This window comes from Setaria viridis, chromosome 4 (genome assembly GCF_005286985.2).
Source record: "Setaria viridis chromosome 4, Setaria_viridis_v4.0, whole genome shotgun sequence".
Lineage (NCBI taxonomy): Eukaryota > Viridiplantae > Streptophyta > Magnoliopsida > Poales > Poaceae > Setaria > Setaria viridis.
In genome coordinates, this window is record NC_048266.2 from 5,667,090 (window position 1) to 5,678,559 (window position 11,470).

At 48.5% G+C, this 11,470-nt stretch overlaps 3 protein-coding genes across 3 annotated transcripts; 1 reads left to right on the forward strand and 2 right to left on the reverse strand.

Moving 5' to 3' along the window:
- Nucleotides 1-3,497: 3,497 nt before the first annotated feature.
- Nucleotides 3,498-5,846, forward strand: LOC117853031 (uncharacterized). The gene is made up of 3 exons (XM_034735377.2): nt 3,498-3,897; nt 4,635-4,796; nt 5,225-5,846. The coding sequence occupies exons 1-3, from the start codon at nt 3,553-3,555 to the stop codon at nt 5,582-5,584; spliced, it is 867 nt and encodes a 288-aa protein (XP_034591268.1). The 5' UTR covers nt 3,498-3,552; the 3' UTR covers nt 5,585-5,846.
- A 292-nt stretch (nt 5,847-6,138) lies between these two features.
- LOC117853032 (uncharacterized) lies at nt 6,139-8,355 on the reverse strand. The gene is made up of 2 exons (XM_034735378.2): nt 6,740-8,355; nt 6,139-6,650 (listed from the first exon to the last, which is right to left on the reverse strand). The coding sequence occupies exons 1-2, from the start codon at nt 7,165-7,167 to the stop codon at nt 6,437-6,439; spliced, it is 642 nt and encodes a 213-aa protein (XP_034591269.1). The 5' UTR covers nt 7,168-8,355; the 3' UTR covers nt 6,139-6,436.
- A 135-nt stretch (nt 8,356-8,490) lies between these two features.
- LOC117853030 (cysteine synthase) lies at nt 8,491-11,470 on the reverse strand. The gene is made up of 7 exons (XM_034735375.2): nt 11,275-11,470; nt 11,031-11,158; nt 10,439-10,641; nt 10,189-10,314; nt 9,599-9,757; nt 9,075-9,268; nt 8,491-8,832 (listed from the first exon to the last, which is right to left on the reverse strand). The coding sequence occupies exons 1-7, from the start codon at nt 11,377-11,379 to the stop codon at nt 8,707-8,709; spliced, it is 1,041 nt and encodes a 346-aa protein (XP_034591266.1). The 5' UTR covers nt 11,380-11,470; the 3' UTR covers nt 8,491-8,706.

Sequence of the window (11,470 nt, forward strand, 5' to 3'; positions counted from 1 at the left end):
CGAAGAGGACGACGGCACATGATGCGATGAGCGCCACGAACAGTATGCCGGAGAATAGTCCGAAGTAGGCGGCGACCACGCCATGGAGATGGCCGGGGCAGCGACGATCCTCAGGAGGACGGCGGTGGCGTGGTTGAAGGTGGGGGTGGCCACCACCCAGGCGAGGTAGGCGAGCGGCCGCCACGGCACGAGCAGCGCCACCTGCGCCGCGAGCGCCTGCCCGGCCCCGGACAGCAGCAGCAGCGCCGCCTCGGCGCGCAGGCCCGCGGCCTCCGCGTCGGTCGGCGGGGCGCAGGGGCCCTGCACACGGCGCGGCATTCCGCAAGTTATTTCAACAAGCCAAGGGACGAGCACGCGACGTCGCCGGCCGGTCGGCCGGTCGCGGCGGCGAGCAAAGAGAAGAAATGAAATAGCTGGGGAGCCATCGGTACGTACCAGCAGGAAGAGGGAGCCCATCGGAGCGAGCATGACGGAGAGCGCGAGCGCCGCCGCGGCGAGGCCCCAGAAGAGCAGGCCCCTGGCCGCGGAGCGCACCCTCAGCCTCAACGGCTTCCTCGCTTCTGCTGCAGCTGCTTGCCCTGTAACAACAACAGACAGGTAAGGAAAGGACACGGAAAAGATCAACGGAAGATGATGGCCAGGAGTCCAAGACAGTTGGAGAAGAAGAAGCTCACAAGCATAGCTTCCGTCGGGATCCATCTCTTCCGGCCGGGGCGAAGTACGCAGACTGCAGCCAGGGAAGGAGAAACGGCGAGAAGACGACAGGAGAGGTAGATGAGATGGGGAACGAAGCCGAGCGCTGGCCGAGGGAAAAGTGAAAACCAAGCCCGCTCGAGGTGTCAGTGTCACCGGCAAGGGGCAGCTGGTGGCCGGCATGGGCAACGCTCACCCTCACGGCCTCACCCTTCACCATATCAGCCATGCAGGCAGGCAGCAGCGCGGGGCCCTACGCACTCCATGCTAGCTGAAAGCAGCTATGGCTGCTGCAATGGATTTCCTGACTAGTGTTTCGCGATTAAAGTGGCTAGCTAGGCGCGGGTGCTACCTCTTGCTCGTCAAGTCCGCGTTCCCGTGAGCGACCACACACACGCGATGCACCGCAGCGCTGCGCTCGCGCTCGACAGCTGGATGGCTGCGTTATGTGAACACGCCCAGCTAGGGTAAGGCCAGTTTCAGCGCATGATTTCATCACATTATTACTAGGAGTGTCATGTTAGCTTTTTAATGGAATGAAACTGTCACTCTCGGTGTATTATCAGTTTTATAGATAGTCTAAATCATTTAATTTTTGCGTTATCCTATGATCAAATGTGTCATGTCATGAAACCATAGCGTGCCCAATACAAATTTTATTAGATTTCATGGAACTTGGTAACTGTACCAAGTGGATTTCATAGGGATGAAACTCCCCTCTCCTCTCTCCTCATAAATAGCCTGCCAAGTCAGCAGTTTTTGCTGATGTGGTATGTGATAAAATGCCAATGAAACCCCATAACACTCCCATTGAGACTGGCCTAAGACTACTACCAGTATCAAAGACTGCAACGTAAGACGGTTAGAACGACAATTAGTGTTGTTGCGCGATGCCAAAGATGCATTTAAGGCCCTGCTCGCGATGAGAGGATTAATTGCCGAAGTAAGGGCTGGTGCCAATGTTTACCCAACCAAAATATGCCTAAAACTTTTGGCTATCACTTGGTTCATTATCAAAAAACTGGTGCAACGATATTTGTAATTAAAATCATGTTCTTTAAACTCACATGGAGAAAAATATTGGCTGCCAAATTTTGGCACTAAACCAAGTAAATACAAAACTTTCTTCCCCTAACTTTGGTGGGCTCTGATTTTGGCTTGCCATGGTTTTAGCTTGGCAAAAGTTGGAATCCAACCTATCAGACTTTAATTACATCCTTCGGAATTTTGGGTCCGAAACGGTTGGTAATTCTACATGTACGGTGCACCTCCGATCGAGTCACTTCGGTAGAAGGGTGAAGAAGCACAAGGTGCGTGATATTTCAGGAACTAAAAATAAATTGGAAGTGAAGCAAGTGAAGAACGCAGACCTATATTGGGGATACATAAAAAGCTTTACGAGAACTCAAAATATACACGATGATATATACAAATTCTTCAACTTTTTATGTCGTATGGTCATGATTTTAAAATCATTAATTAAACAGCCCTTTATTTATGCAATAAGCTTATTTCATGAAGCTGAAACATGCTCCTGCCATTTGTTGTACGGTCGATCTAGCTAGTCTAAGCAGCTCCAGCGTTGCATTTTTGAGACTACTAAGAAGAGAGAGAGAGAAAGAGGTCATGGGGTGGCTATGCGCTGGAGCGACGGGGTGCCATTTCCAAATCGTGGCACCTGGTGCCCAACTTTTCACCTGGTGCTTTGATTAAAATATTGCCTCTCACCTCACCTGCTCACTGCACACCTCTTTCTTTTTTACTGCCATTCATTGTCTTCGTGGCTCCCACGGTGGTGCTTCACGCTGCAGCTGCTCTTTAGGCAGATCTCCCTCCTAGCTTATATTTATGGAGATCTTATGAAAACCTGACAGGACTAAAAACAAACCTGTCCTTTTTTAAATTATTACTACTATATAAAACTGCACCCATTTTCTATATATATCCCTGAAAATTTGAAATTGAATCCCTCACCTCCTAATTTTCTATTTCTTCGGGATTTCGGGCCGCAAGCACTTTGGCCCACCTCTTGCGGAGTTGCGGCCCAAGAATAGACTACTGACAGAAACACCTTAAAGCAGGATGCAAATACTGAATTTCTAAAGTGTTACTAGTGAAAATGAAGGCAAAAACTTCATATACCTACTCAGCTTCCACGTGTCTGTAAAACTTGAGTCGGTTTTGCGCAGAGAGAAGAATTACACGCAGGAACAAGCCAAAATAAAAATGAAAACATGCGTGGTAATTTTTTCCGCATGCCAAATACCGAATATTTCAATGCCCACGATAAACTGATAAAACGCATGAAAATCTCAAGCTTATTCATTTTATTCCTGAATCTGGGGGCAAAGTCTTCATCGCCGGACTCTCCGGGTAAATCTCTTGATACATTTCTACAGAGAGAGAAAAAAAAGAAATTATACAAGCACAATTTATCCTTCTAATTACAATGGATGATATATTCATATAATAAGCTCGGTTTCCCGGTCACTAGTGTGTGAGAGTAATTTTCGGTGCCACCACTGCTCACAAATGTTATTCAGTGGCAAACTTATTCGCTATTTGCTGATCTTTCACAGGGAGGGGTGATCACCCTGCATTATGCATGAGGATTGAAAAAGTAGAGAAAATGGAATTCAATCCTGAAAGTTTTTTTAAATAAATAATATTTGCCTTTTCGGGTGCAGCAACGAGCGCGATTCTGGAATCCTGGCCCGCGTGCAGGCAGCACCGCAGCAGCCAAGAGGCCTTTGCGAATTGCGACCGGACCAACGAACCCAACCCAACTATTCCGCCAGACCGGCGACCGAGCCCATCCTCCCCCACCCAGGCACCCAGCCCACCGGCCACGCTGTCCCGATGGCGACGGACCCCACGCCACCCACCGCGACGGCGGCGGCGTCGGCGCCGCGCTACTCGCTGCCGCCGGTCCGCCTCCCCGCGGAGGACATCCTCTTCTGCGTCGACGTCGACCTCGAGGCGAGCGCCGAGATGAAGTCCGCCGCCGCCTCCGCGCCGTCCCCCGGCTCCACCTCCACCGCGTCGCCGCAGCCGCAGCCGCCCGCGGGTGCCGGGGGCGCCCGGCCCGCGGTGAGGCGGATGGACGCGGTCAGGCAGGCGCTGCTGCTCTTCGTCCACAGCAAGCTCACCATGTGCCCCGACCACCGCTTCGCCTTCGCCTCCCTCGGCGAGACCGTCTCCATGGTACGGCGGTTTCCGTGACCCGATCCCTTCATTTCTCGGTTGCGTTTGGCGGAATTTTGAGTTCCTTGCCCTTTCCGATGAGAAATCGTAGGGGGCACTGCTCGTATTCCTGAAGAAATGTTTGATATGGCCCCCTGTCGTCTCGTACTAGAAATCATGATTCCTTCACTGATGCGTGGAACTATATATGTATGGGCGTCCAGTTCGGTATACGAGGGGATGTACATGCTGGAATTCTGTTTAGGTTGGGTTTAAGTTAGGAGTTGAGTGAGATAGTGCCCCCAAATTTATTGTAGAGGACACTATTCCTGTTTGTGCAGAAATGCTTGATGATTATAAATCATGATTCCTTCTGTTATGTGCGAACTATATAAATGTTTGAGCGTCCATTTGAGATATGAAAGGACAGAGGACCCACATGAGGGAATTCTGTTTACCTTTGTTTTGAGCTAGCAGTTAGGTGGGATATTGCCCCCAAATTTACAATTGCTCATTTGATCTCTGTTGTTTTTCCATATTTTAATGTTATGTTATTATGAGGTGATCCACTTGAGGGAGTTCTGGTTAGGTTAGGTTTAAGTTAGCAGTTGAGTGAGATTTTTGCCCGACTTTCCCCAATGTTATCTGCTGTTGTTCTGTAGTTTGCTTTAAGAGTTATTGGTGAAGATACTGGTTTTGTTTCCGGAATGTGACAATTAGTTTGGTTAATAGACCTGTTTTCACCCTTGAATTTTAAGGTTAAGAAGGACTTCAGCAGTGATGTTGGTTCTGCAATGGAGGCAATCCATTCCTTGTCTGCTTCAGAATCAAGATATGCAACAGCTGATCTCACACAGCTCTTCAAGATAGCTTGCCAGGAAGGGAAAATGGCAGAATCGCAAGGCCGGCTTCTCAGGGTGGTAAGCTTTTTGTAACTACGAATCAGGGTCACGTTGCTTTTAAATAATGTCTAGCTGGTAATTTTCTTCCATGTTAGTGTTTGGTAACCAATAACATATCAAGCAGAAGTGGTAGTCACGTAGATCCTTGTTGACAAGAATTTGTCTATTGTTGTCACGCGCATGTTATTTAAATTTAACATAAAGGGCTCTCTTTGTAAATTATTGTACTCTGGAAATGGTTGTTGGTTTCAGTATATGTAAAATGCTAAGATCACTTTTGTGTTGAGGTGCTAATTTTCATCGGATCACTATCTATCCTACTGTGCACAGCATGTTGAACATGGTTCATTTGATCATGTCACACTGTTTCATATGTAGTAATTTCCTTTGCATCTCTTCAATTATAATGCCTTGGGTCTTGACTGCGGCAAGGCTAATCATTTCAGGTACTCATCTACTGCCGTTCCTCTACTAAGCCTCACCATCAGTGGCCTGTAAAACCAAAGAATTTCACCCTGGACATAATCTATCTCCATGACAAGCCAACTGCTGATAACTGTCCACAGAAAGTATATGATGCCTTGGTTGATGCTCTTGAGCATGTCAGCCAGTATGAGGGGTACATTCTCGAGACTGGTCAAGGGCTTGCTCGCGTTCTCTTTCGTCAGATGTGCATTCTTCTGTCCCATCCTTTGCAACGTTGCATCCAAGATGACCTTGATATTCCCAAACAAGTTGCAAAGAAAACTCCAGCAATTGAAGCTGTGCAGAATGAAGATGGAGCGCCAGTCTCCAGCCAGCAGTAAGGTCTTCTAGTTGAATGGTATGCAAACATGAAGTACCTGCAAGTTCTTTAGCATTACCATTGTACTAGATCCGAATGCCTGTTCTGTGTGATAGAGATGCCATATCAGAATTTTGTGTACTATGCTGTAACTGTAAATGGCCAAGGAGATTTCCTTTTGTCGATGTGCTTTGCTAGGCTGGGCATGCGGAATGTAACTTCGCATGATACAAATAGCTCAAATCTTTGGCAGTTAAATCTCCTCTGTTTGCAAAGTTCACTAATTTTTCGTCTTATGCAAGGGGAACCTTTTCTGTCATGTAAGCATCGGCCCGTAGTTATCACTTATCATACACACATCATGAACTGCAGCTACAATTTACCTGATAAACCTGTTATTGTCCCACTTGTTTTACCTTCAGCTCTTGTTGCCAAAGTACCTTCATCCCTGGCCTTTTAGAGTCCAGGCACCAATGCCCTTGCTTGTATGCAAAAAGTATGCAATACTTGCATTCTGAATTGCAGCATTTACTCTTCAATTACAAGTCTACTTTCAGAATTGGACTGTACAGAAAATTATAAAAAACGTGGGAAATGGCTTTGAATTGTTCAGTCTCCCCATAGGCCATAGTACGTACAAAGATCGTTGCATTGCCAGTATAGCCACTCTGAATTTTTGACATATATACTCCCTTGCCTGAACCTCTGCTGCCCCAACTCCATTTTTTGTACCAGGAAAATCATAGCCCCTTACACCCTGCATTTCTGCACACACGTGAGGCCACTCCATCGGACTCTAAAACAGCTCCCAAGTGACCATTTACATAGGCGACGTCGTGCCATTCCAGCTCGGACATTGGATTCTGCTCGCTCATCAGCAGCAGGGGAAGCACGAGAACAAGCCGCCCTTTCCTGATGCCGGCTTCGGAGCTTCCTCCGGTTTGCTGCTCGCCTGCCTCTGCGCCTGCGCTTCCTCTTGTGCCGGTGCTGGCGCCGCCTCAGCCGGCAATGTCGGCGCCGCTGCCGCCGGCTGCTCCTCCTCCTGCGGAGCCGCCTTCTTGGAGAAGTTCCTCCGGTCCTCTATCAAGCTGCACGATCAGGTATTGTTCATCAGCCGAGAACAAACTTTGAAACAAAAGGACGTGCTTGTATGCCATTGATGGCGAGATGTGCATACTTTGGGAAGGCGAAGGAGTAGTTGCCCTTCATGGTGTTATCGGGGAGCTCCGGGATGCTGTCGAAGGGCGGCGAGATGACGGGGGCCTTGGCGTCGTCGTCGTCGGCGTCGTCGGCCGCGCTGGTGCGCGGCGGCGTGGCGACCGTGCTGGATCGCGGCGGCGTGGCGATGTCCATGAGCTCCGGGTGCGCCAGGAAGAAGCCGGTGAAGTCGCTGGACGGCGCGACCTGGAGCCCGAACACCGACTCCGTGGACATCATGCTCCAGTCCTTGTTCGACTCCGACGGGTCGTCCCGCTCGAACACCGCCGCGGGGATCCGCTCCGGGTCGGCCTCCGCCGCCCCGGCGCCGCCCGATGACGAGCGCCGGTCCATCAGCTGCGTCGGAGGCGGCGAGGCGGCCGCCGGCTGGCGCCCGGGCGACGACATGGCCGCCGCCGCCTCCGACGACGACGAGGACTGGAGGCCGGACGAGGCCCTCTCCTCGGTCGCCCTGCCGGTGGCGTCCTTGTCGCGGAGCTCGGCGTTGGCGATGTCCTGCAGGGGCAACGCCCTGCGCGCGCCGGCCGCCGCCGCTCCCCGATCTCCGCGCGACCAGCACAGCCGCGAACGGGACGGGATGCCGCCGCCTAATCCTCGGTTGGAGCTGGTCGGAACGCGTCGTCGGCAAACAACATCAAGGCTATTTTTGCACCGCCAGCACAGCCGTCCGACCGGGCTCGGACGGCTGGGATCTCTCCGCGCGGCGAACGAGGCGGCCTCAGCCTCCGGCGAGCATCGGGAGGCCAAGGACCACGCCGCGGCTCGTCTCCGGTCACGCTGCCAGCTTGTTTCCTCGCTGCGCCGCCGTCAGGAGACCGTGTGGCGCGGCACGCACGGGATCGCACGGAGCCGGGGCGGCTTGGGTTCGATGCTCCTGTGGCCTGGTTTGATTTGTATGGCAATGGCAGCTCGGCCCTGCGCGCTGCGCCGGCGAATAAATAAGGCGGCGAGGGCGGAGGCCTGCGCGTGCAGGGGGGAGACGCCCAGATTAGGAGCGGGGAGCTTAATATGGCGTGGCGTCAACTGGCAGCTGTTGCGACGGGCGCGGCGGCGACAGGGCGGCGCGGCGGACATCGACAGGAGCAGGTGGCGCGCCGCGCCTCGTTTTGGCTCTCGTGACAGCGGGAACACGACGGCTGGGCGCTGGCGCTGGACGAACACCATTAGCGAACCAAAATACTCGTAGTAGACAACGGATTTTCAAGCAAAAACTTCATATGGACCATTTGCAAATAAACATTAAAAAAGAAGAAGTGTTGATCAGAGCATCAGATTTGAAAGGGATTTTGTCAATTCGAGATGATGAAATTGTGCACTACCGTAGTTGGACACCCTGCGCGCTATATGTGGTTCACTAGATGCATATTGGTTAGTTAATTAATTTGTACATGTACAAAGTAGTTCTTAAATACCTGCGTAAATAAAATACATTGTGCATTTGTTTCTTTTTTTTTACTCAATCTGATTCATCATGTTTTTAGGATTAACTGCTGTCGACCAAACGTTTTCTTTTACTTTGATCATCAGTATATTAAAAAGAGGCTATACAGATTGACATGTAAAATAGATGTTAATAGATTTACCATAAAAAATACTTTCAAAATATTTTATTATTTTCCATTGAAATATGTCATATTTTTATAGAAATAGTTAGTTAAAGTTTCACCTTTGTAGACCATATGTATTTGGAGGCGTTTTGTTGGCTATATGTTAGCTCAGAAAATGATACGGTCAACTAAAATTTTGAAATAAATTAACTGGGACAGTTAGTTGTCCTCTTGTCTCCAGTCAGTTCATACAAATTTCTTGAATATAAATTCCGTAGCAAAATCACACAATTCATTGTGGTATCACCGTATATCAGCTGCATAATGCACAGGCCGACCATTACGTGGAATGTAGCCATCTTCTGAATAAGTGGCGAGATCAAAATGTCATGGCAATACACTCCTCTCTCACAGCTGCAAATAGGTCGGAGTTCATGTATCTCTCGCCCCCGCTTGGAAACATGGTGACAATCATCTTCCCCTTGTTTTCTTCTCTCGACGCGACCTAAAGGCATGTTAATTTGAAGATTTACCGATAAATTTCAGGATGGTTGACACTCCCTCCGTTTCAAATTGTAGGTCATTTTAGCTTTTCAAGGTGCATAGTTTTTGCTATGCACCTAGATATAGTGGATGTCTAGATGCATAATATTATCTATGAACCTAGAAAAGTCAAAACGACCTACAATTTGAAACGGAGGGAATAGATGTTAATGGAAGAGCCTTTAGTTAGGACATATTGCAAACCTTCAAGCATGCTGCCATGTTTGCTCCAGAAGATATACCCACAAGAAGGCCCTCTTCCTTGGCCAGTCTCCTTGCGGTCACCATTGCCTCCTCAGTGGTCACTGTGACAGACTCATCGATAACTGAGGTGTCCAGTACTTCAGGTATAAATCCCGGGCCTATTCCCTGGATTTTATGTTTTCCTGGTTCGCCACCTGAAGGATAGTAATACTATGTCAATATGCCATTACCAATCAATGTGCAAAATTGATTGCAATTGTTCAGTGTCGAAAACATCACCCTGTGCTAGTCCAAACAAAGCATGACCTGGAGTCTAGACATATATAGACAGTAGGGGCCATACAGCCATACTGGAAAGTGAATTATTTCTAGGCAAACATTAGCTACTTGATGGAATACTTTCTGGGAGCATAGAGCCACTCAATGACAATTTTTTCTCTGGCTATCTAACTTCCTATGTTAACCACAATCATGAGTTCTACGATCATATATTCAACTATTTATGTTTCTGAATAGCGTATTACCTGAAACAACTGGAGACTCTGCAGGCTCAACACAGATGATCTTGATAGCTGGGTTTTGCATCTTCAGATACTTTCCAACACCTGTTACCGTACCTCCTGAGCCAGAACCAGCTACAAATATGTCCACCTTGCCAGCAGTGTCCTTCCAAATCTCAGGTCCTGTATATCATATTATGTAAGTAACATGTAAATATGTAATGCATTATGGCAGCATGTAGAAACAGCACAGTGAGCTGTACTAGTTCCAGCAGAGTATATACTCTAGGATAGAAACTCCTATCTATCACTATTCTGTAATACAAGTTCTTGCAATATACAGGAAGTTTGGTGCAATATGTTTTGGTTTCTGGACTATCCATGACAGGGTCAATAAACATGGCGCAGGCAATCAGGTTGTGATACAATGATATTTGCATTATAGTCATGTGAGGAGGAAAAAACTGAAATAAGTGCTTAGCACCACCTTGCAAGTTGAAACATCAAGAAAGTGTAAATTTCAGAAGGAAAAAAAAGAATCGGTACGCATTAGCTAATAGCTCGTGTTTACTGAAACAAAAATCATCATATTCAGGCTCATTCAGTAACCATACCAGTCCACCTAATATGTGCTTCAGGATTTGCTTTGTTCGAGAATTGATCAAGAACATGTACATTGGGCAATTCTTCTTTGAGCTCTTCAACCTTCTTGGTTATGCCTGGAAACCCAAGGGCTGGATCTGCATATGTCACCCAAGGGGAGAATGTCACCCATACAATTCCACTGAGAATTTAAACAAAATCCAAAACAAAAAAGGCAAGTAAGGTGATGCCAAAGCTTAAGCTTCCCAGAGCTCAACTTACCAGTCAAGTACAACTCTGCACCCATGTATCTCAACAGGATCTGCTTATCAAGTGAATATTGACCCGGCATAACTGCGACAAACCTGTAGCCTTTGCAAAGAGCAATGAGGACAATTCCTAACCCCAAGTTGCCGCTTGTCGGCTCGACGAGTGTTGTGACACCAGGTGAAATCAATCCCCTCTCCTCTGCATCTTCTATCATCCTTCAGAAGAAAACAGAAGCGTTACTATGTACTCTGTGCAAGTACAATTGTATGACTGAGGAACAGTAATGGAACTGGTAGTTTTTTTTTGAAACTAATGGAACTGGTAGTTAGGTGCAGCATAAATCATATCCTGATAGGGAAAATTAGGACCATGAAGGGCATGGGATTGCACAGCAAAAATGCAGGCCATACATGTCTGAACTTGGTAGTCATGTGCAGGGCACCCCACAAGATTGCCTGTTGACTTGTGTCCCCTCCTCACAGTTTGCTATTTTTCAGCTAAAGGTTAAATCAGATGATCCACAAACAGTCTGGTAGCTGAAACTGTTCAGAGTACCATCTCCACATCCTAACTAGTGAGTCAAAAATGAAGGAAAAGGTCAGACCTCAAAGCGCTTCGATCCTTGACGGAGCAGAGGGGCTGATATGCCTCGACCTTGCCGACGATCCGGGCGTCAACCCCATCCTTGCTGGCGATTCGCTTTAGCTCGATCAGAGGCGTCCATCCGATGAGCTGACGAAATCGTTGCACATGAACAATCAATCTCTCGTGGCACCTGAATTCGAAAGAGCAGAAAGGAGATGGAAGAGACAGAGAACGAGGAGAAGATAAGGGGCAGGCGCTTTGACCTGTGTGACATCAGAGGCGATGTGTTCTTGCTGCCCTTCGCTGGAAGACGAAGACGGGTTCAGCAGGGAGGGAACACCTCTCCTCCCAGCCTCCTCTCCCGCCATGGACGCTGCTTCACTCTCGTGTTTCTTGGCCTCTCACAACGGGGGAAGGAGATCCTCTGGTTGGCAGTCAGCGAAGACTGAAGGCTGCTAA